The 26,017-nt window shown below is 38.3% G+C and overlaps 1 protein-coding gene across 8 annotated transcripts in view; it reads left to right on the top strand.

The window, feature by feature from the left end:
- The window catches only part of DYNC2H1 (dynein cytoplasmic 2 heavy chain 1), a 347,141-nt gene that overhangs the window by 291,143 nt on the left and 29,981 nt on the right, over nucleotides 1-26,017 (top strand). For all 8 annotated transcript variants that reach the window (XM_053900571.1, XM_053900570.1, XM_053900566.1 and 5 more), the window contains 2 exons: nucleotides 9,001-9,110; nucleotides 10,065-10,146. In XM_053900571.1, coding sequence (XP_053756546.1) covers nucleotides 9,001-9,110; nucleotides 10,065-10,146 — 192 coding nt within the window. The remainder of the gene's footprint in view (nucleotides 1-9,000; nucleotides 9,111-10,064; nucleotides 10,147-26,017) is intronic.

Raw genomic sequence — 26,017 nt, 5'->3', positions numbered from 1 at the left:
AATCCATTTTGAGTTTATTTTTGTGTTTGGTATAAGAAAGTGGTCCAGTTTCATTCTTTTACATGTAGCTATCCGGTTTCCCAGTGCCTTGTATTGAATAGGTGTCTTTCCCCATTGTGCATTCTTGTGATTGCCTAAAATATTTATTTACCTTAAACATTTTTTCCAAGAAAATGGTATCTTAAAACAAAATAAAGTGACATCAGTTTATTAATGCATTTCTTTTTATACTAATTGCTTTTATTTATAAAAAAATATATTTGTTAATAGGCTATTGGCCAGGCCTAGCTAAAATGATATATTTTCATATACTTTTTTCAGTATTTTTTACATATTTAAATGTTTTCACATAATTAGGTTCATACTATGTATCTGTTTTTACATTCTGATGAATACATTAGGTCATGAATATTTATAGTGTCATTAAATATTTTTCAAATACCAGTTTTTATTGCTATGTAATTTTTATTGTATTGATTTACCACATTTGAATTTCTAATTTTTTGTTGTATTGTAATTTTTATTGTATTGATTTACCACATTTGAATTTCTAATTTTTATTATGTTTATTACCCTTACAATTTCTTAATATTACAAATAATTTTAAATTAGCAAGCTATGTATAATAGTCTCTTCTTTGGTTTTTTTTAAGTTTATTTATTTACTTTGAGAAAGAGAGAGAGAAAGTGGGTGAGGGACAGACAGAGAGTGAGAGAGAATCCCACACTGGCTCCACGCTGCCAGCACAGAGCCCGACACACGGTTTGAACCCACTGACCATGTGATCATGACCTGAGCTGAAATCAAGAGTCAGATGCTTAACTGACTAGCCACCCAGGTGCCCCTCTTCATTGTTTCTTTAATTAGCATTCTGAGAAAAGGAATCACCAAGTAAACCACCTTGCATATTTTTGAAGGTCTGGCACATTTCATCGTTTCTTTATAGAAATACTGTATCAGTATACACTCCTACTAAAATTTTGTCCACATTTCATACTACCAAACTTTGAGCATTATCATTTATTATTCTGCTATTCTTTTGGACTAAAATATTATCTTAGTTTTAGAATTTCTGTAAGATTAAAGATAATCTTACCTTTCATGTTTCAATAAGTGTAAACAGTCTATGATTGTTATTAATTTATTTTCATATATGTGAAAACATATTTCCAAATTTACTTTCAGTGCTTTTTACTTTATATTTTTATATATTCAAAATAGTATGTACTGTAACTTAAGTTTTTTCTTATTTATATTTTTTAATTTTTTAAATGTTTATTTTTGAGAGAGAAAGAGACAGAACATGACTGGGGGAGTGGCAAAGAGAGAGAGAGTGAGGGAGACACAGAATCTGAAGCAGGGTCCAGGCTCTGAGCTGTCAGCACAGAGCCTGATGCAGGACTCAAATTCACCAACTGTGAGATCATGACCTGAGCTGAAGTCAGACCCTTAACCAACTGAGCCACCAGACACCTCTCTTTAAAAAAAAAAAAAAAAAAAAAGTCCCCCATAATAGATACATCATCTTTACTTCCTCATCTTAAATTGGTTTTCTTTTCTTTCCCATTAATCTGTGGAATAATATTCTACTCAGAATGCTAAGGGGTGTAATTTTAGGTTGGAATGTGAATTAAAGATTTAACTTTTCTCAAGCACTAAACCATTTCTTGCCAACAATATCAATTGAATATTTTTTCCATTCCCCAATGATCTCTGATGCTACCTTTATAAAATATTAAATTCTTACATTTTCATCTCATTTTGATCAGAGATGGAAGTTCAATTTTTTTTGTATGGATACATGACATATTTCATAAGTGTGTATGAACACTTGAAGTGATATTTTTGTTTTTTTGGTTTATGTAACTGATGTTTTTTGGGTTTTTTTTTTTTTTTGCCCTTTGAAGTCATCTCAAAAAGTTTATTATGGGGATTTAATTTGTTATAGAAATCATATAGATTTAATTCTATATGTAACTGATTTCATTACTGATAACCAATAGCTTTAGCCTCTGATTTATACATCCTTAAAAATCTTAGTTTTGACTAAATATTTAAAACAATTAAAGAATATTTTTGAGTAATGTTTAAAAGAACAGATACAATTGTGGTGTATTTATTTTCTGAACTCTAGCCTGTATATATATAGGCTTAGTTGTGATACTTAGTTGTATTAACAAATGAAATGTAAGTTAACTAGATACAAAATTTTTAAGGGAAAAAATTTTTCCTTCAAAATTCTATATATATTGGTTCATAGAGGAGTAGAACTCTCATGAGACATTATTCGTTTCTTTTGTGGCTTTCCACATAATACCTTTTTATTTAATTGAATTATAATTGACATAGAACATCCTGCTGGTTCTACATGTATGTCATAGTGATGTACGTCACAGAGATGTACAGAACATTACATGACTATGTACATTTTAGACATTACACAAAATATTCAAACATGACTATTCATTTAATAATGATCCCTATAAGTCTAGTTAACAATGTGTCATATTACAAAGTTATTACAATATTATTAACTGTATTCCCTGTGCTGTACAGTACATACCTATGAGTTGTTTATTTCATGACTTTAAGCATGTACCTTTTAAATGTCTTTCTCTATTTTGCCTGGTCCACCATAACCTTCCTGCTATCGTAACCAGCGGTTTCTTTCCTATATCTGTAAGTCTGTTCCTGTTTTCTCTTGTTTGTTTTGTTTTTTAGATTCCACATATAAGTGAGATTGTACTGTATTTGTCTTTCTCTTTCTCTGTCTGATTTGTTTACCATACCTTCTAGGTCCACCATTGTTTTTGCAAATGGTGAGATTTCATTCTTTTTTATTGGCTGAGTCATAGGCCATTGTATATATATCCAGTCTTCTTTATCCACTTATCTGTTGAAGGACACTCAGACTGCTTCAACATCTTGGCTGTTACAAATAGGGCAGCAGTGGTGAATATATCTCTTCAAATTGGTGTTTTCAATTTCTTGGAGCATATATCTAGAGATGGAATTGCTGCATTGTATGGTATTTCTATTTTTAATTTTTTGAGGAACCTCCATACTGTTTTCCATAATGATGGTAGCAATTTACATTCCCAGAAATGGTGCGTGAGTGTTTCATTTTCTCCACATTCTTGCCAGGACTTGCTACTTTTTGTCCTTTTGATATTAGTCAGTCTGACTGGTATGAGGTGATAGCTTATGGTGGTTTTCCCTGATGATGAGGGATGCTGAGCGTCTTTTCACATGTCTATTGGCCATTTGTATGTCTTCTTTAGAAAAAAAAAAGTCTAAGTCCTCTGCTTGTTTTTTTAATGTTTTTTGTATTAATTTATGTAATTTTTTATGTATTTTGAAGATTAACCTTTTATGAAATGTGTGATTTGTATAAATCTCCTATTAGGTAGGTTGATGTTTTGTTTTGTTCATGGTTTCCTTCACTCTGCTAAGACTTTTTAATTTGATGGAATTTTACTTCTTTATTTTAGCTTTTGTTGACTTTGCCTGAGGTGACTGTTGCAAAAAAAACATTGCTAAGAGCTTTCTGCCTGTTTTCTTCTAGGAGTTTTATGGTTTCAGGTCTTAAATTCAAATCTTTAATCCATTACTAATTTATTTTCATATATGGTATAAGAAAGTGGTGCAGTTTTATTCTTTGGATGTACCCGTCCAGTTTCCCCAGCACCATTTCTTGAGGAGACTGTCTTTTATACATTGTATATTCTTGCCTCCTTGTCCATTAATTGACTATAGAAACATGTGTTTATTACTGGGCTCTCTATTCTGTTCCATTGATCAGTGTGTTTATTTTTGTACCAGTACCATACTGCTTTGATTAGTACAGCTCTGGAGTATATCTTGAATTGTGGGATTGTGATAACTCCAGCTTTTTTCTTTTTTCTCAAGATTGCTTTAGCTGTTTGGTGTCTTTGATGGTTCTATACAAATTTTAGGATTCTTTGTTATAGTTCTGTGAAAAATACTGTTGGTATTTTGATAGGGATTGAATCTGTAGATAGCTTTGGGTAGCACAGACATTATTTTTAATTACAAATTTTTTTTAATGTTTTTATTTATTTTTGAGAGAGAGAAAGAGAGCGCAAGTGGGGGAGGGGCAGAGAGAGAGAGAGACAGAGACAGACAGACAGACACAGAATCTGAAGCAAACTCCAGGCTTTGTGCTGTCAACACAGAGTCAGATACGAGTCTCGAGCTCACAAGCTGTGAGATCATGACCTGAGCCGAAGTTGGACGCTTAACTGACTGAGCCACCCAGGCGCCCCTGAGTGGCACAGACATTTTTAACAGTATTCTTCTAATCCATGAACATGGTATATCTTTCCATTTATTTGTGTTTTCAGTAGTTTCTGTCATCAAATATCTCAATTTTCAGAGTACAGGTGTATTACCTCCTTGATTAAATTTATTCTTAGGTATTTCTTTCTTTTAGATATAATTATAAATGGGATTATTTTCTTAACTTCTCTTGGAATTAATTATTACGTATAAAAATGCAACAAATTTCTGGGTTTCTTAGTTTTGCATCCTGTGACTTTTCTTAATTCATTTATAGTTCTGATAGTTTTTTGGTGACATCTTGAGGGTTTTTTATATATAGCATCATGTCATCTGCAAATAGTGACAGTTTTAAGTCTTCCATTCCAATTCAGATACCTTTTATTTCATTTTCTTGCCTAATTGCTGTGGCTGGGACTTCTAGTACTGTGTCACATTAACGTGGGGAGAGTGGACAATCTTGTTTTATTTGTGATCTTGGAGGACATGCTTTCAGCTTTTCACCATTGAGTATGATGTTAGCTGTGGGTCTGCCATATATAGCCTTTATTATGTTGAGAATGTCTTCTTTCCGTATTAGTCTATGTGCCCTTTAAACCGCTGTTTTGTTGCTCTGTCCCAGGGTTGGCACTTGTGAGGGCAGGCCCCTCAGTGATATCTGATATCTCCCCACACTGCCAGTCTTCACATTGGGAATGAGGTTCCATCATTATCTTGTTTCGCATGTCTTCTGCCCTTCTCTATAAGTCTCTTTTTTGTTTATTGTACAGAAGCTTTTCATTTGGTCCTCAGCTCTTCTCCAGGAGGAATTACTCCATAGGTGCATGCAGATTTTGTGTGTCTGTGGGAGGAGGTAAATTCAGCATCTTCTTGGACTGTCTCCACTTAATACTTTTTATCAGTCATTTGTGCATGTTTTATCTCCTCTAACAAGATAATAGGCTCCTTGCTTTCAGCAAATGCTTCTAAATGAGTGAATGAATGTCATTTGAATTCATAAGTTCTGCTTCCATCACTAGCATATTTTTGGATAAAATATTGCAGTATTTTATTTTATTTTATTTATTTTATTTTAACGTGTATTTATTTTACTTTTGAGAGACAGACACAGGGTGCAAGAGGGCGAGGGGCGGAGAGAGAGGGAGACACAGAATGTGAAGCAGGCTCTAGGCTCTGAGCTGTCAACACAGAGCCCGATGCGGGGCTTGAACCCATGAACCATAAGATCATGACCTGAGCTGCAGTCAGCCACTCAACTCACTGAGCCACACAGACATCCCAAATATTGCATTATTTTAAAACTGTCCTATATTGCTTAGGAAAACATCATTATATTTGTGTGCTAATAAGGGAACTGTACTAGATGATCTCTGTGGATCATTCCAGTTTCGAAGTTATACTGCCTATAATTCTAAGTGTGTGTGTGTGTGTACACACACAGTGTTCAAAAACTCACCCAACCCTTTATTTGCGTATCTCCGTAATTACATTTATTATACATCATTTGAAGAATTAGAGGTAAACAGTTTCATAATCATAGAGACCCAGATGTTTCGTTCATTCTCAGATTTAATCCTTTAGAAAGAAAGTGGCTAATAGCCAAGGGGAAAGAAAAACACTGAGAAATATTTTTCAACTAATATACCTTCAACTTTGTTGAAAGCCCAATCCATATGTGCATATTGCTGCTCATTAAAGATTATTATACTTGTGTCTTTATTTCTATTCTTAAAAATGAGTTTAAATGCTTTTTTTAAATTTTTTTTAATGTTTGTTTATTTTTGAGAGAGACCGAGATAGAATGCGAGTGGGTTAGGGGCAGAGAGACAGGGAGACACAGAATCCGTAGTAGGCTCCAGACTCCGAGCTGTCGGCACAGAGCCCGACGCAGGGCTTGAACTCAGAGCTGTGAGATCATGACCTGAGCTAAAGTCAGATGCTCAACCGACTGAGCCACCTAGGCGCCCCGAGTTTAAATGTTTTTAAAATAGCCTTTACTGGGGCACCTGGGAGGCTCAAGTGGTTAAGTGTCTGACTCTTGATTTTGGCTCAGGTCATGAGCTTATGGTGGTGAAAATGAGCCCCACGTTGGGCTCCACACTGGGCATGGAGCCTGCTTGGGATTCTCTCTCTCCCTCTCCCTTTGCTCCTCCCCCACTCAGGTAGGTGAGCATGCACACTCTCTCTCAAAATTACATGCATACATAAATACATAAAGCAGCCTTTACTGTTTTAGATGTTTTAGGTTTATGAGAAAATTGAGGGAATGGTGCAGACATTTCCCATATACCCCATGCTACCACACATGAATAGCCTCCCATTATCAACATCACTCACCAGAGGGGAACTTTTGGGGTTGTTTTTTTTTTTTAACAGAGGATGAACCTACATCAACGCATTATAATCACCCAGTGTCCACAGTTTACCTTCAGATTTGCTGTTGGTATTTTCAGTGTATGGGATTGGACAGATACATAATGATACATGCTCATCATTACTGCACCTTACAGACTGTTTTCACTGTCCTGCAAATTCCCCATCCTCGCCTGTTCATCCTCTCCTCCCCTACCCTGGCTAACCACTGCCCTTTTTATTGTCTCCATAGTTTGACTTTTTCCAGAAGGTGGTTATGTTATTGGAATCATACACTAATGTCACCTTTTCTGATTGGCTTCTTTAACTGAGTCCTTTGCATTTAAGATTCCCCATGTCTTTCCATGGCTTGATAGCTCCTTGCTGTTTAGTGCTGAGTCATATTCTGTTGTCTAATGCTCCACGCTTTATTCCTCCATCTGCCTGCTGAAGTACACCTTGGATGCTTCCCGGTGTCGACAGTTAGGAATAAAGCTGCTGTAAACATCCATGTGCAGGTTTAAGTGTAATCTTTCAAATGTCTTTCACTGTGTCCTTTACTGTGAAGTTTGCTATTCAAAGACAGTATACATATTAAAAGAATCTTTGTTATTTAAACTTTATCTTACCAAATATGCCTTTCCTTTAGTCTGCCTTTAAGATTAACAGACCAAAAAGATCCCCCACTGCCACTTGCGGGCGAATAAAAACATTTGTACTATAGAGGCTTTTCCTGTTTTTGCTATTTTATTAATTCAGACTTGAAGTAAAAATCTGATTATCAGCCACACTTTAATTTTTAATTAATTTGAACATATGTACATCTGTTACTGGCAAGAACTCTTCTGAAATTTTTGAATTAAAATTTAATTTTAAGAAATTAATTGAATGATAGTATTAACTTGAAATATGTATGCTTTAAATATTACATATAACAAAAGATCACACAAGCATAATTTGTTAGCTGTGTTTAGCTAATGAAAATAGAAGGCAGAGATAATAAAAACATTTCATAAGGAGTAAACAAAATAAACAATGAATAATTTAAATGTACTTGATTGAAAATAGGTACTATATGAAGTGTTACTGTTTTAAAGGATAATATCCAAGAGGAAATCATTGTAGTCTGTTAAAGGGCTCTCTTTTAAGTTGTTTCTGCTTTTTAAATAAGCATATTTTCAACTGACAGTAGGGACATAGGAACATTTTTGCTGTGGGGTAGAAGGACTAGTCAAGTGCGTTAAGATGTTAATGCAAACAGTAGGTTTGGAGAGTGTAGTTTCTCCTGTTCTGCACCTGGCTGACAGGTGTAAATGCAGGGTATTACAGTGCATGAAACACAGCTTTTCTGTACAGTTATAAATTAAATAGATACAGTTTTCCCTAGGGATTACGGAGTAAATGACGTTTCTGCAAGTTTGTACCCACAACGTTACCCTGGTACCATTTCTGTGCACAAGCTGAGATGACAGACCGACTGAGACGTTACCAGGAAGGTATCCTCCTCTAAAGTCACCTGAGCACCTGCCAGGGGTATTGCAGAGAAACAAATCACTTAAGGCTCCCGAATTTATTTCCTCTGCCTCCGTTTCCTCACTTGACTATAAAACGAGTACCACACTAACTTCCAGTGCTGTCGTGAGCATAAAATGGGTTAATACAAGGAAAGCACATAGTGTTGCACAAGACTTTGTTGTTTTTGTTATTTGTTCCAAATGGTAATTTTTTACTTTACTCATATACTTGATGGTGATGTGTGTTTCATCAAATGGAGTATAAATGGATTTATAAAATGCCAGATAAGAAGAAAAGTCTGTTCAAAAACACCTTTTAACACAGAATCCTTTCTTCTTGGACATTACCCTCCTCTCTAACGCTTGATTCAGTGAGGGGGCAAATTTACGCTGAGATCTGGAACTGGACCCCAGCTGAGTCGCATTTCCAGGACTTGGAGGCCCTGAGGATTCCAGCCGCACACCCAGTGCTCCGTTGGTCAGCTGAGCGTACTGGGGGTGACTGCCCAGGACCAGGCGAGGCGCCAGGCCACGCTCACATGCTGTGTGTTACGTTATTTTTCATCTTTTAGACATTTTATTTTGAGTGGATTTTTACCAGCAGAAGGTTGTGCAAGGAAGCTTTTTTTATGATGGATAAATATGTCAAAAAGAGTACAATAGACTTCACAGTGTAAAGTAGAATCTCTTTTTTTTCCAGACTCTATTTCAAAGCAATTTGAAACGGCATAAGTGTCTTATTAAATGTTACTTTTGCATAAAAGTTCTTTAATAGTTTGTCTTTCAAGTTTACAGAGTTTTTAAATGGGTTTCTGTCTTCTTTTTTCCCCTCTAGAGCTGGGTAGAGAGAGCCGAGAAACAGGCTCTTCTCTCTGATACACTTGACCTGTCAGAACTGTTCCACCCAGACACGTTTCTCAACGCTCTTCGCCAGGAAACTGCACGGTAAGTGAAGGTCTCCGCTTACTGTCCTTCCTTGTCAAGAAGTAAACCAACTGTTGAATTAAGGGAGTCGTGTTATTTCCTAATACTTGACATTTCTTAACACAGTTAACTTTGAGTTTAAAAAGCAGTGCTTTTAATGACGATGTTTTTTATTAGAATTGAAACAGGTGAAATTTGGTTTTTAAATGTTGCTGATTGATCCGGACATGCCTTGTCTGATAGGACTGGTGGAGGTGCTATGGAGCCGTGTATAGTTAAAGGGGTCAACACGAAGTAAAAGTAAAAATGTAATTTCTCACTCACACCAGCCACATCCGGTTGCGCAGTGGCTACCACTTTGCGCTGCATGAAGATGTTTTTATTTCTGCAGAAAATTCTGTTGGACGTTGCTGACCAGGCTTCTTGGTGGGGGGCAGGATTTGGTAGTTAAGATCGAGCTCTTTTTTAAAACACACTTGGATGATTGTGTCCTGTATACACTGATTTTTTTTTTCAATAAATTAGAATGTAATAAAAGAGCTGCACGGTGGAAAAATAAACTGAACCAAATTTAGTTGTTGTTTACAGACAGACAAATTGGGGGATTTCAATTTGTAGTGCCTTAGGATTGTGGTATAAATACCAACATTTCAGCTCAACTGATAAGCATTTATGAGACACTTACCACGGGCCTGCATTTCAGGGTCACGGTCAAACGGAGACGGTAAAATAAAAACGAAAGGCCGAATACTTAAGGGACTTGTGCTGCCTTGAAGAGGAGACTGATGTTACCGGTTAACTTGACAAACTTAGTAGGAAGCCTAAGATACTGTGCATCGTTTAAGAGCTCTGATTACTCGCACATTGTGAATATTTCAATTATAGATAAATAGGGAATTATCTGTTTTCCATTACTCTTGGTAGTTTAATTGTTGAGGATTATTTTTGCTGACATTTGACGCTTTACTTTTCCAGGGCGATGGGCTGTTCTGTAGATAGCCTGAAATTTGTAGCTTCGTGGAAAGGCCGACTGCAAGAAGCAAAGCTGCAGATTAAGGTATTTTATTAATTTTTGATGTTTATCTGAGTCTAAAACTAATATTACCAAGTGTGACTCCAGTCTCAAACTCATTGCTCTCTTTAGTACAAGGTCAGAAGTAGATTGTATTTCCTATGTGAAAAATCCAAGTTAAGATTCAGGATGAAACAACTTGTACAAAACAATCTTTTCTAATGCAAAAATAGGAATCTTAGGGACATAACATATTTGCAAATGTAACTTTTGGTACAGAATGATAAAAATCTTCAACTTCTATTGGGCTTCCCGCTCTAGAATTCAATCCAGTAAGGATTAACTCTACAATAAAGCACGTGTAAAATATTGTAATGACAAACAGACTGAGTCCTGTCCTCGGGGACTTTACAGTCTGATAGTTAGTGCAGTGTCAGTCCAGGCCGTCCGTGTTAAAGGAAAGTTAAGCCGTCTTTTGCAGCATAAACGTTCCCTGGTAGCTTTCCTGTGAAAACTCCATTACTTTTATTGTGATGAGGGTGCAACAGTAGGCAATCATTTGAATGTTCGTAACGAAACTGGTTAAAAGTCTGCAGGGGGCCCTCTCCAAGCTCCGCCCGCCTCCCTCCACACCAGCCATGTGTCCTAGCCGACCTCTCCTGGCCCAGCCCTGCACCCTGTCTACACGCTGCTGCTGCTGACGGTCACGTGTGACCTCTGGTTGCTCTCCACATGTGCCCCCTGGTCCTGTCTTAGGACACGTGTTTCCCCCCCTCCATCCACCCTTAGGATACGCATGCCCCCTGGTCCCGCCTTAGGACACACCAGCGCTTCCCACTGTAAGTCCCCAGGATCTGTCCTAGTGCAGCACGTGTAATTCAGTTTTTCTTTTTTTTCTCTTCATTTTTAAAGTTTATTTATTTATTCTGAGAGAGAGAGTGCAGTGAAAGGCAGAGAGAGAGAGTCAGTCAGTCCCAGGCAGACTCCATGCTGTCATCACAGAGCCCGATGCAGGGCTTGTACTCACAAACCATGAGATCATGACCTGAGCTGAAACCAAGAGTCAGACGCTTAACCGACTGTGCCACCCAGGTGCCCCCGATTGAGTTTTTAAATAAATTAAACCCAAGACTACAGTTCTTGGACTCAGTCAACCTTAGGCCACTGGCTTTTTGTAGGTCCTGTTTTCATTGTTGTGGTTCCCAATTTAGCAGTTTTCTTTTCATCTCACTACTACTTGATAACATACTATAGAATTTATTTATTATGTTTGTAATCTGCTGTCTGTCTGACTCCACTGGACAATAGTCTCACGAGAGTAGTGATGTTTTCTGGTTTTGTTGTAGCCCAAATACGTGAAGCTGTTGCCGTGGCCTAAAGGGTCCACAGTTAAGCCCTGTGGAACTGGTGGTTGGGGGCACAGGGGCGAGTGGCTGGGCTGTGGGAGGTGTAGCCACAGCTGGAAGGCTGTTGTACCCGTGCCAGAACTCTGATCGCTCACGATAAGCTAGACCCTTCTCCTCTGACTGTCCACAGATTGCTATAAAATTCTCCCTTTAAGCTGAGGAAATTAGAAGGGTTTTCTTTCCTACCATTGCATTTTATCTGAACCTTCGCCCCTAGCCTGTGTTGCTGGTGGTCATACACCTTTGCCCGGCTGTTAAGGAAAGTGGTGGGGGGTGGGGGGGAGGGCGCAGGAGCCACTCACTTGACCAGGTTGCGTGGTCTCTGGCAGCTGTGAGCCACACATACAGTATGTGACATCACTGTTCAGATATACAGCGGTATAAAAGCAAGGAAATGAGTTATACTCTGAGTCAGAGCATGTTAATATTTCCATAACTGTGTTGCCTCTGTTCTTACAAAATGGGAATAAAATATTCTATAACCAGAAAGCACCAGGCTTCTACATTATGCCTTGTAGGTTGGGGGGAAAAGGCTGATAGTTAGTGAAACAAGATTGTAATCTTAGTTTTCCAAAAAGAGTCGTGTGCCTTTAAGCAATTTTAATGGAGTAATCTGAGTCCTTGTTGTCTCGTTTATCGATGGATTTAAATAATAACTTCCTTGAAACATTTATTGTGAGGATCTCTGAAAACAGGAGGGTTTTTAAATCGTATTTTTAAGGGGATTAGTTCACTTGGAGAACTTTGGATCTGAATTGTGTTTGAGAGCTCCTGTTGCTTTGGGACCCGGTGGAGGCAGGGAGCCACGCAGGGCTGCCACTTGACTTCAGCTGCTTCCTGCTGGGTGGGGGCCGCCCAGGTACTGATCCCCTCCTTCGTCGAGCTTATGGAGAAATAGAAGTGAAAAGAAGGAAGGAATGAGACGTTTGGGTGCTAAGGTGTCCCGAGGAGACCTGTTCGCCAGAATTGGGGTTAGGAGCTTAGACACATCCTCCCTGAGTGTGAGTGGCGGGTTGTACTTGATTGGCCCAGCAGTGGAAAATCTACCACAAAAACAAAAACAAAACAAAACAAAACAGAAACAAACAAAAGAGCGCTTAAACTATTCAGATTAAGACATGTATTTAAGATAGTTTTCATTTTTCAAATAGCGCTTAATGTAACCATGCCTAGATGGTCATCTTATTATCAAGTGGACACTGTTCTTCCAAGCACGGGGGAGTGTAAGGTAACACAGTGCTGAGTGTGGGTGTCTGCACGATTTTGTGTGTGCAAACTAATAAGGTCGTCTAAACCAGCTCCACAGGGGCGTCTGAGGGGCTCAGCCAGTTGGGTGTCCCAACTTTGGCTCAGGTCATGATCTTGCAGTTTGTGAGTTTGAGCCCCACATCGGGCTCTGTGCTACAGTTCCGAGCCTGGGGCCTGCTTCAGATTCTGTGTCTCCCTGTCTCTTTGCCCGTCCCTGCTCGTGCTTTGTCTCTCTCTTTCAGAAATAAACATTAAAAATAAATAAATAAATGAAGCTAGCTCCACAAAAATGGTTTTCCTTAAGTGATGGAAGCAGCCAGAAGTTTTAAATTGGTTTGATATTCTCATAGTATTAATGGCTTTGAATGTCTTAAATATTTCCACCAGTTTAAAGGATTTGTCATTCTTAGTTGACTGTACTGCTTAACTTGCTTTGCCAACTTAATGCTGTTTTCTCATGCTGACTGAATATAGTGGGTTAGGACTGGCCCAAATACCCTGTTCGTAAGGCTTGAGAGCTTTAACTGATACCATGCCGACAAAATCAGTGTGCTGGGATATTCTGCACTAAGTTCCATCTCCTGGTCTATCCATCCCCAGCTTTCAACCTTGTAAGGAACCTGTTCATGCTTCTTTCTGCACTACAGCTGTGTTTTCCTCCCCTCAGCTATATCCCCCCAGCCATGTATGTATGTGTGTGTGTGTGTATGTGTATATATGATTTTCTATTTCCTTTTTTTAACTTTATATTTTCTAATAGTTATATTAAAACAAGATGAAATTAATTTTAATACTATATTTTATTAAACCTAATATAGGTATGTGATATTGTTTCCTTAACATATAATAAATATATTTAAATTGTGAATGGTACAAATTACCCTTTTGAGCAGTTGGTCTTTTCTTTGTACAAAGTCCTTGAAATCCAGTAAATATTCTGTATTTTTATAGCACCTCTCATTTCAGACTAGGAACGTTTCAAGTGCTCAGTAGCCCCATGTGGTGTGGCTAACAATTGGATATTAGCTCTAGACAGAGAAGGTAATTTCCTAGAGAAAAATTAAAAATCCTTCTGGTCTTCAATGTTTTCCTAATTATTTTTAATATTTTCTTTTAGTAAACATTTCGAACAAATGAAATAAATCAAACAAAGAAGGAGAATAGTAGAATTAATCTGATTATTGAAAGTTTTCAAGATTTAGGACTTTCCTTTTTAAATTTTTTTTTTCATTTGAAGATAGTTGACATACAGTATATTAGTTGCTGGTATATGTCATAGTGTTTTGACAATTATATACAACACTAAGTGCTTGCCACGGTAAGTCTCGTTGCCATCTGTCACCACACAAAGTGCAGTCTTCACTGACTATATACTCTCTGCTGTCCTTTTCATCCCCATGACTTATTTTATAACTGGAAGTTTGTACCTCTTAGTCCCTTCACCTGTTTCACCCATCCTCCCACCCCTCCCCTCTGACAACCACCAGTTTGTAATCTGTATTTATGTGTCTGTTTCTGTTATTGTTTGTTCGCGTGTTTTGTGTTTTAGGGTCCACCTGTAAGTATACTCATACGGTATTTCCCTTTCTCTGTCTGCCTTATCTCACTTAACATACATAATACTCTCTAGGTCCACCCATGTTGTCGCAAATGGCAAGATTTCGTTACATTTGATGGCTCAGTAATACTCCAGTGTGTGTATACACCACATCTTTCTCCATTCTTCTATCGATGGACATTTATGTTGCTTCCATATCTTGTCTCATGGAAATAATGCTGCAATACATGTAGAGGTGCCTATACCTTTTTGGATTAGCATTTTTGTTTTGGGGGAGTAAATACGCAGTAGAGGAGTAATTGGATTGTATGGTATTTCTAGTTCTCATATTTTGAGGAATCTTGATACTGTTTTTGATCGTGGATGGAACATTTGCATTCCCACCAACAGTGTACAAGGGATCCCTTTCCTCCACATGCCCACTGACATGTATGATTTCATGACTTTTTATTATCATTATCCATTCTGACTTGGATGAGGTGATATCTCATTGTGGTTTTGACTGGCATTTTCTTGATTGGTGATGTAGAGCCTCCTTCATTTGTTTATTGGCCATCTGTATGTCTTCTTTAAAGAAATGTCTCTTCAGGTCCTCTGTGCATTTTTTAGGCAGATTCTTTGGTGTGTGTGTGTGTGTGTGTGTGTGTGTGTGTGTGTTGGTGTTGAGTTCTATAAGTTCTTTATATACTCTGAATATTATCCCCTTATTGGAAATATCATTTGCAAATATTTTTTCCCATTTAGTACATTGCCTTTTCATTTTGTTGATAGTTTCCTTCACTGTGGAAAAGTATTTTAGCTTGATGTCTCAATAGTATACTTTTGCTTTTGTTTCCCTAGTTTGAGTAGACAGATCCAGAAAAATGTTGCTAAGGGCAATGTCCAAAAATTTGCTGCCTATGTTTTCTTTCAGGAGATTTATGGTTTCAGGTCTTACTTTTAGGTCTTTAATTCATTCTGAGTTTATTTTTCTGTATGGCTTATAAGAAAATGGTCCAGTTTTAGTCTTTTGCATGTAGCTGTCTAGTTTTCCTACCACCATTACTAAAGGGACTTTCTCCCCCCCACCCCCTTTGTATATTATTACCTCCTTTGTCATGGATTAATTGACCACCAGAGAATGAGCTTCCTTCCGGACTCTGTATTCTGTTCCGTTGTTTTGTGTGTCTGTTTTTGGGCCAGTACCATACTGTTCTGATAACTACAGCTTTGTAGTGTATCTTGGAATCTGGGATTGTGATACCTCCAACTTCGTTCTTCTTTCTCAACCCATTTAGGGGTCTTTTGTGGATCCATACAGATTTTAAGATTCTTTGTTCTAATTTTGTGAAAAATACGATTGGTAATTTGATAGGGATTGTGTGCATTCTGTAGATTTTTTTTAGGTAATATGGACATTTTAAAATATTCCTGGAATCCATGAACATGGAATATCTTTCCAGTTGTTTGTGGCATATTCGGTTTTTTTCATTATCATCATAATTTTCAGAATACAAGTCTTTCACCCTGTTGGCTACATTTTTTTCCTAGGAATTTTATTCTTGATACAGTTGTAAATGGGATTGTTTTCTTATTTTCTTTTTCCCGGTAGTTCATTATTATTGGATAGAAGTGCAACAAATTTCTGAATAATTTTATATTCTACAAGCTCACCAAATTCATTTATTTATTGTAAATTTTTATTATTAATTTTTTTTTTTGGTGCCGACTTTAGGGCTTTCTGTGTATAGTGTCATGTTGTTTCCAAATAGTGACAGTTTAACTTTTTTTTTTTTAAACCAATTTGGATGCCTTTTGTTTGTTTTTCTTGGCTGATTGCTGTGGCAAGCACTTACAATGCTATGTTGAATAAAAGTAGCAAGAGCGGACTTTGTTGTCTTATTCCTGATCTTAGAGGAAAAGCTCTCCATTTTCCATGATTGAGTACGATGTTAGCTGTGGTTTTGTCATATTTGGACTGTATTATGTTGAGATATATTCCCCCTAAACCCTTTGTTGAGGGTTTTTATCAGGAATGGATGTTTTACTTCGTCAAATGTTTTTTCTGCGTCTGTTGAGATGATTTCATGGTTCTATGGTTTCATGGTCCCTGAGTTGAATACCACTTGATCATGGTGAATGGTCTTTTCAATTCAGTTTGCTAATATTTTGTTGAGGAGTTGTGCATCTATGTTCATCAGGAATGTTGGTCTGTAATATTCTTTATTCTTTTTCTTGTGTCTTTGTAATGTCTCTATCTGGTTTTGGTATCATAGTAATACTAGCCTCATAGAATGAATTTAGAAGTTTTCCTTCCTGGGGCGCCTGGGTGGCTCAGTTGGTTAAGCGGCCGACTTCGGCTGAGGTCATGATCTCACGGTCCGTGATTTCGAGCCCCGCGTCGGACTCTGTGCTGACAGCTCAGAGCCTGGAGCCTGTTTCAGATTCTGTGTCTCCCTCTCTCTGACCCTTCCCCGTTCATGCTTTGTCTCTCTCTGTCTCAAAAATAAATAAAACGTTAAAAAAAATTTTAAAAAAACAACAAAAAAACATTTAAAAAAAAAAGTTTTCCTTCCTTTCCTATCTTTTGGAGTAATTTGAGAGGATAGTCTTCTTTATATATTTGGTAGAATTCACCTGTGAAGACGTCTGGTCCTGGACTTCTGTTAATTGGGAGATTTTTTGGTTACCAATTCGGTTTTGTTACTAGCAAGTCATCTGGTCAGATTTCCTCTTTTTTCTGTCTTGGAAGATTTTATGTTTGTAATAATTACCATTTTTTTCTAGATTTTTCAGTTTATTGGTGTATAATTTTTCACAGTAAAATCATAACTCTTTGTATTTCCCTCATTTTTGTTTTAATTTTTCCTTAATTTCTTTTTTCTGTTTATTTCTGTTTAATTTTTTTTTCTTCTTAACATTTATTCATTTTAGAGAGAAAGAGAGAGACAGAGCGTGAGTGTAGGAGGAACAGAAAGAAAGGGAGACACAGAATCTGAAGCAGGCTCCAGGCTCTGACCTGTCAGTACAGAGCCCGACGCAAGGCTAGAACTCACGAACTGTGAGACCATTATTAGAGTTGAAGTTGGATGCTAAACCTACTGAGCCACCCCAATTTTTCTTTAATTTCTAATTTTGCTTGGGCCTTCTCTTTTTTTCTTAAGGAGTCCGGCTATAGGTTAATGGGTTTTGTTGATCTTTTTCAAAGAACCAGCTGTTAGTTTAGTCTTTTCTATTGTGGTTTGGTTTTTTGGGTTTTGTTTTGTTTTTGTGGGTTTTTTGTTTGTTTGTTTGCTTTCTATTTCAGTTTTCTCTCTCACCTTTATTTATTATGTCATTACTTCTAACTCTGGGCTTTGTTCCTTTTTAAGCTTTTTTAAAGTTTATTTTATTTATTTGGAGAGAGAGAGAGAGACAGAGAGAGAGAGAGAGAGAGAGAGACAGCACTATTGGGGGAGAGGCAGTGAAAGGGGGAAAGAGAGAGATTCACAAGCAGGCTCTGCACTGTGAGCATGGAGCCTGATTAGGGTGTCAAACTCATAAACCATGAGATTATAACCTGAGCTGCAATCAAGAGTCAGACACTTAACCGACTGAGCCACCCAGATGCCCCGTTCTTTTTAATTTTTTTAATCGTAGGTTTAAATAATTTATGTGCCTTTTCTCATTTCTTGATATACACCTGTATTACTATAAATGTAACTCTTAGAACTATTTTTGCTATATCCCAAAGATTTTGAAGCATTGTGTTCCCATTTTCATTTGTCTGTACATCGTTTTTTAATTTGTTCTTTGTAGCCTCCATGTGTATGTGGGTTGTTTTGTTGTTGTTGTTGTTGTGTTTTGGTTTTGTGTGTGTGTGTTTCTTTTCTTTTTTTTTTTTTTAGTTTTATTCTTGTGGTTGATTTCTAGTTTCAAACTATTTTGGTTAGAGAAGATACTTGATATGATTCAATCTTATTAAATTCACTGTGGCTTGTTTTATGGTCTAACATGTTATTTGTCCTGGAGAATGATCCATGTGCGCTTGAAAAGAATGTGTATTCTGTTTTGGGACGTAATGTTCCTATATATGTGTTAAATCCATTTGATCCAATGTGTGGTTTGAAGCCACTGTTTTCTTACTGATTTTCTGTCTTATGATCTACCCATGGATGTAAATGAGATGGCTGCTAAAATTCCCTACTATTATTAGTGTCAGTTTCTCTTTTTGTCTGTTAATACTTGTTTTATATATTTATGTGCTATGATGGGTGCATAGATATTTACAATTGTTATGTTGGATTGATCCTTTCTTCATTATTTAGTGCCCCTCTTTTTTTCTTCTTACATAAAGCCTATTTTGTCTGATATAAATTTTGCTAGGTTTTTTTTTTTTTCATTTCATTTGCATGGAATATCTTTTCCCATACCTTGACTTTTAGTCTGTATGTGTCTTTAGATCTGAAGTTAGTTTCTTGTAGGTACCATACAGATTATAGATGGCTCTGGGTTCGGGAGTAAGGGGTTTATCCCTCCAGTCATCCAGTGTCTTTTGATTGGACCATTTAGTCCACTTACATGGAAATATTTATAGGTACATACTATTACCATTTTGTTAATTGTTTTCTGATTAGTTAGTTCCTTTTTGCTTTCTTTTGGTTGATGACTTTCCTGTAGTGTTATGCTTTTCTTTCTTTCTTTTCTTGTGTATCTATTAAAAGTGCTTCATTTGTGGTTGCCATGTGAGGTTCTTCTATAACATTCTATGTTTATGGTAGTCTGTATTAAGTTGATTATCAATTAAGTTCAAACACATTCTCAAAGCACTACGTTTATTCCTCCCCTTATATATATATGATATATATATATATCATATATATATGATATATATAATGATAATGATATATATATAATGATATAGTATTTTATCTTCTTATTTTGTGTGTCCTGGCACTAATTTTTGTAGATATGATTTATTTTACTACTTTTGTTTTTTAACCTTCACACTAGCTTTATAAGTGAGTGATCTACTTCCTTTATTATATGTTTGAATTTGCCAGTGGAATTCTCCTTCTATCATTTTCTTCTAGTTTTTGGCCTTCTTCTTCTTTTAAAGTTTTGGCCTTCTTCTTCTTTTAAAGAAGTCCCTTTAACAATTCTTATAGGGCTGTTTAGTGGTGGCAAACTGCTTTAACTTTGTCTGCAAAACTCTTTATGTATCCTTCCATTCTGAATGATTCCTTTGCCATTTATTCTTATTTATTCTTGGTTGTAGATTTTCTTTTTCTTTTTCCCAGCATTTTGAATATATCATGTTACTGCTTACTGGCCTACAAAGTTTCTGCTGAAAAATCTGCTGATAGCCTTATGGGGTTTCCCTGGTATGGAACTAGTTGCCTTTCTCTCCTGCTTTTCAGGTTGTCTCATGTTTAATTTTTGACGTGTGAATTCTAACGTGTCTTGGTGTGGACCTTCTTGGGTTTGTCTGATTTGGGCCTCCTGAGCTCTGTGAACCTGGATGTCTTTTTCCCCAGGTTAGGGAACTTTTCAACTATTATTTCTTCAAAGAAATTTTCTGTCTCCTCTCTCTCTCTTCTTCTGGAACACTATATCGTGAACGTTAGTATGCTTGATGTTGTCTCAGAGGTCCTAACCTATTCTCCATATTTTTGGTAGTTTTTTTCTTGTTTCTGTTTAGCTTGACTTCCACCAACCTGTCTTCCAGGTTGTTCACCCATTCTACATCCTCTGTTCTGCTGTTGATTTACATTAGTGTATTTTTTATTTCATGATTGTATTCTTTAGTTCTCACTGGTTCTTTTTTTATATTTTCTATCTCTTTGAAGTTTTCACTGAATTTCTCCACTCTTCTCTCAAGTACAGTAGGTATCTTTATCGCCCTTACTTTGAACTGTTCATCAGGTGGATTTCTCATCTCTGTTTCATTTTGTTCTTCTGTGGTTTTGTCACTCTTTCTTTTGGAACATATTTCTTTGTCTCCTCATTTTGTCTCTCTGTTTTTGTTTCTTTGTATTATGTCGGTCACTTATGTGTCCCAGTCTCGATGGTAGTGGCCTTACGTAGAAAGCATCCTGTGTGGCTCGGAAGCACCATCCCTTTGTCACCAGATCGGATACTCCAGGAGTATCTGTCGTGTGGGTTGCGTGTGCCCACCTGCTAGGACTTGGCGGCTGTGCCAAAGAGGAGGGCCAGCCTCCCGCCCTCTGGCCGCAGTGTGTGGCTCTGACTACTCCAGGTACGCTGGTGGCAGGGTCGCCTCTAGCATAGCTGTTGAGGGGTCCGTATGCACTGCGGGAGGAGCGATGTTGGGTGGGGCTGGGTCCCTCTCCCCGCCACGTCTGGAGGAAGTCGCCTTCAGAGGGCTCTGGTCCTGGCCCGGGTTGGCACCAGGTGTGGCAGGGCAGCAGGGTCTTGGGGGGATGCTGAGACCGCCGACCTGGGTCTAGCAGGTGGCAGCAACTTGAGAGGCGTCCCTGCGAGGGCTGGTCTGCCGGGGAGAGCCGGGCTGAGGCAAGCAGAGCCACCAAGGTATATGGAAGTGTCACAGCTGCTTTCTGCTAGCATTGGGCCAACCTGGCTGATGGGGAGCAGGTAAAATGGCCCCCGTGAGTGCTTCTGTTCCCGGAGAAAGTTCCCACCGATTCATGACCCTCCAACACATGCCCTACAATTACTCAGTAAATCTCCTGGACATACACGCCACACACTTCTCCAGCCTCCGCTTCTGCGCCGGGTCTCGGCTCACAGTGTATGCTGGCCCTTTAAGAATGGAGTCTTTCTTTCCCACCACCTTCTGGCTCTCCCAGAATTAAGCCCCACTGATTTTCAAAGCCAGACGTTTTGGGGTCTCATCTTTCCAGTATAGGCCCCTGGGGGGTGGTGCCTGATACGGGCTTGATCCCCTTGCTGTCCAAGAGGAGCTCTATGCCCATGGCCTCCCACCTGCCTGTGGCCACGACACCAGGGTTTGCTTCCTGCTCTTCTCCACGTGGCTTTTTCTATGTATCTTGAGCCTCGGACGAGCACGTCTGCTGGTCTTTACTTTCAGAGTAGTGTTTTATGTAGTTATGGCCTTGGTGCCTCCATGGGAGAGAGGTGACTTCTCTCCCCAAATGAGTTAAAAAAAAATACAACTCTTGGTGGGGAAGAGAGAAAGTAGGCAAAGGATTTCAGTAGGCAGCTTACGTGAAGAGCAAGAAGATATGGCGAATAAACGTAAAGTACTCGTTTCCACTGGTAATCAGAAAATGAAATTAAATCTAATATATTGGCAAAATTCATAAATGTCAACAGACCAGGTATTGGCAAGGGTGTGGCACAGTATAAATCTTAAGCAGGATAAGTTAACCATAGGTGATTAGCATGATTTTGGGGAAACAGTTTGACAATATTACAAAAAATTGAGAATGACCATACACTTCACCTTAGCAACTTTATTGCGTGCGGTCAGATTTATGCAGATGTGGTTAAGGAGATATGTACCATCATGTTTATTGGAGTGTTTACTAGTAAACAATTAGCAGCGACTTCGATGTTCATCAGCAAAAGAATGCATCATTTGTTGAATGTTGACACAGCAGACATTCTGCAGCTGTTAAAAGTGAAAGAACAAAATGAATGCACCTAGACCAGGGATGAACAAAAAGAGCAGATTGCAAATTCTGTATAACATACAGGTTGCAAACCTGAGGAACTACCATTTATTTCTTATGGCTACATGTATATTTAACAATGATGTAGAGCTAAATTCCAGATAATGATGAGGTCATGTAAGGGCAAAAGAAGAACAGGAAAGGCAAAGTATGTAGACAGGACTTCAACCATGTCTGTTACAGTTTACGTGCTTAGAAATACGGGACAACCATGGCATTATGTTAATGTCCAATAACACCGAGTCATAGGAACATGCACATTTAAAAATGTTTTTCTGTGTGTTTGAAATATTTTATTAAAGATTTTTTTAACGTTTATTTTTAAGAGAGAGAAAAGGGGAGAGAGAGAGAGAGAGAGAGAGAGAGAGAATCCAAAGCAGACTCCATGCTCCCAGCACAGAGCCTGATGTGGGGCTCAGACTCACAAACGGTGAGATCATGACCTGAGCCAAAATCAAGAGTCGGCCACGTAACTGACTGGGCCCCCCAGACACCCTGAATACTTTTATTTTTAAAAGGGGAGCATTCTGGCAAGTAAATCCGTATAATAACTTATCAAAATAAAATCTGTTTTAATATCAAATTCGCCATTAAGTCCAAGATAAATTTAAGTTCAAGTCAGAAGTATTCAAGAAATTCAGCATCACATATGAAACAAATTAATAGCTTTAATTCTGTTTTTAGTGAACTGTTAGTAACTCCTTTTGAGGTGAGAAGCTAAGAGTTAGGGGTGCCTGGGTGGCTCAGTAGGTTGAGTGTCCAGCTCTTGTTTCAGCTCAGATCATGATCTCATGTTGCGTGAGTTCAAGCCCCACATCAGGCTCTGTGCTGACAGTGTGGAGACTGCTTGGGATTCTCTCTCTCTCTCTCTCTCTCTCTCTCTCTCTCTCTGTCCCTCCCACACTCTCTGTCTCTTTCTCTCTCTGTCTCTCTTGCTCTCTCAAAATAAATAAATAGACTTGAAAAAAAGAAGGTAAGAGTTAAATGAGATCTTATGAGTAGCCCTTTTTTTTTTTTAAGTTTATTTTTGAGAGAGAGAAAGAGAGAGGGCACGAGCAGGGGAGGGGCAGAGAGAGAGGGAGACACAGAATCCGAAGCAGGCTCCAGGCTCTGAGCTGTCAGCACAGAACCTGACCTGGGGCTTGAACTTACAAACTGTGAGTTCATGCCCTGAGCCAAAGTCGGATGCCCAACTTACTGAGCCACCCAGGTGACCCACAGGTAGCCCTCTCAAAGTAGATTGGGGTCTTGGCAGTTAGTATTTGGTAGTTAGTACTTATGCCTGATCTACACTAACCCTTACATGGTTTTGAAACTAAACCAAATCAAATGTGTATGGGGGTGTTTTTTTTTTTTTTTAATTTCTCTTTTCTAATTGCCTCTCTCTTTTTAGATGTTTTAATCGGAGTTTCCAGTGTAAATAACATTTTTGCATGTAAATATTTTCTTTGTTGTTAAACAACTTTCTGTTAAGTTGAAACCTATGCATTTATAAACAAAAGTAAAGAAAATCATTTAATGACAAGAAATGTACATTTAGATGCCTTTCACTTAATATTTGGGTTTCGCTCAAATAGTACATTGGCACAGATGTCAGGAGGTAGCCTCAACAATGTGGCTGTTTAAATTGAGTGTAAACAAAAAGGTTTGATCTCGATAATAATTGATAATTATTTCTTTGCCTCTCAGAGGGATGTGTCCTGCAAGAATAAGGCATTAATGGCTAAAACAGACTTCTGGCAAACTTTTATTAGAAAGTATGAAGTGTGGAGGCGCCTGGGTGGCGCAGTCAGTTAAGCATCTGACTCCTAATTTCACCTCAGGTCATGATCTCAAGGTTCGTGAGTTCGAGCCCCACATTGGTCTCTGCACTGACAGTGCGGTGCAGGCTCAGGATGTTGTCTCTCTGCCCCTCCCCCACTCATGCACACTCACTCTCAAAATAAACCTTAGAAAAAAAACAAGTAAAAATGAAGTATGAAGTATACACCCATACATAAGTACAAATAGCACTTAATACTGTTTATCATTTAGTGGAGGAGATGAAGAGTGGAAACAGCGCTGATTCAATTAGAAGGCGTGCTCTGACATGTCACCTAACTCAGCATAAATGAAGTGATGGAATACATTCAGTTATCTAGAATAAGTGTGGAAAATACTGTGCAAAATTAAATATTCTAGACAAAAGCTTTTTCACTGGAAATTATCCAGATTTTTCTCAAGCCTTTGTCTCACCTAAATGGATATATCTGTATAAAATAATTCCAAATTTCTAAAAATTAAAAGATTAATTGGGTTAAGTAAACAATAGTAGCTGATACTTATTAAGTACTTAATCTGCATCAGAAAGGTTTTGAAATATTTTAAATATATTATTACAGGGGAATTCTCATTTCCCATTCCTGTTGGGCTTTTTCCCCTGTGGAGGAGTATTTACTAGTACTCGTACTCCTAGATTCTCTCTCTGCCTTCTCTCTCGCTCTTCCCCTTCCCAGGAAAGGAGTTAGTCTCTCTGCCCTGGGTCGCTGACTCAAACTGAGTATCACATACTGTGTCTTCCTTGTGGTTTTCTCTTGGGTATAACGTTCTGTTCTGCTCCTTGGGGGCCATCTCCGCGGCTGGGTCCTTAGCTCAGTACTCTTGTAAATAGAAATTAAGCCTCCTGAATTCTTTTTTTCGTGTGTGTGTGTGTGTGTGTGTGTGTGTGTGTGTGTGTGTGTGAGAGAGAGAGAGAGAGAGAGAGAGAGAGAGAGAGAGAGAGAATATAATTTATTGTCAGGTTAGCTAACATACAGGGCATAGAGTGTGCTCCTGGCTTCAGGAGTAGATTCCCATGATTCATCATTTACATACAACACCCAATGCTCCTCCCAACAAGTGCCTTCCTCAGTGCCCATCCCCCACTTGCCCTCTCCCCCGCCCTCCCCCATCAACCCTCAGTTTGTTCTTTGTATTTAAGAGCCTCTTATGGTTTGCCTCCCTCTCTGTTTTTATCTTATTTTTGCTCCCTTCCCTTATGTTCATCTTTTTCTTTGACATTTATTCATTTTTGACAGACATAGATAGAGTGCGAGCAGGGGAGGGGCAGAGAGAGAGGGAGACAGAGAATCCAAAGCAGGCTCCAGGCTCTGAGCAGTCAGCACAGAGCCTGACATGGGGCTGAAACTCACAAACTGTGAGATCATGACCTGAGCTGAAGTAGGACGCTTAATTGACTGAGCCACCCAGGCGCCCCTCATCTGTTTTGTTTCTTAAATTCCACATGAGTGAAATCGTGATATTTGTCTTTCCCTGACTTAATTTCGCTTAGCATAATGCACTCTAGTTCCATCCACGTTGTTGCAAATGGCAAGATTTCATTCCTTTTGACTGCCGAGTCATACTCCATTGTATATATATATATATATATATATATATATATATATATATATATATATATATATATATATATACACACATATCTTCTTTATCCATTCCTCCATTGATGGACTTTTGGCCTCTTTCCATACTTTGGTTATTGTTGCTAGTGCTGCTTAAACATTGGGGTGCCTGTGCCCCTTCAAAACAGCATACCCGTATCCCTTTGGATAAATTCCTAGTAGTACAATTGCTGGATCATGGGGTAATTCTGTTTTTATTTTTTTGAGGAACGTCCACAGTGTTTTCCAGAGTGGTTGTGCCAGCTTGCATTCCCACCAGCAATGCAGAAGAGATCCTCTTTCTCCATATCCTTGCCAACATCTGTTGCTTCCTGAGTTGTTAATGTTAGCCACTCTGACGGGTGTGAGGTGGTATCTCATTGTGGGTTTCATTTGTATTTCCCTGATGATGAGTGACATTGAGCATCTTTTCATGTGTCTGTTGGCCATCTGGATGTCTCCTTTGGAGAAGTGTCTATTCATGTCTCGTGCCCATTTCTTCACTGGATTGTTTTTCAGGTGTTGATTTTGATAAGTTCTTTATAGATTTTCAATACTAGCCTGTATCCAGTATGTCATTTGCAAATATCTTCTCCCATTCCGTCCGTTGCCTTTTAGTTTTGCTGATTGTTTCCTTGGCAGGGCAGAAGT

The sequence above is a fragment of the Panthera pardus genome, unplaced genomic scaffold (assembly GCF_024362965.1).
Source record: "Panthera pardus isolate Hobbes unplaced genomic scaffold, ASM2436296v1 HiC_scaffold_12, whole genome shotgun sequence".
Taxonomy (NCBI): Eukaryota; Metazoa; Chordata; class Mammalia; order Carnivora; family Felidae; genus Panthera; species Panthera pardus.
Note: the sequence above shows the minus strand (reverse complement) of the source record. Positions and strands in the feature narration are given on the sequence as shown.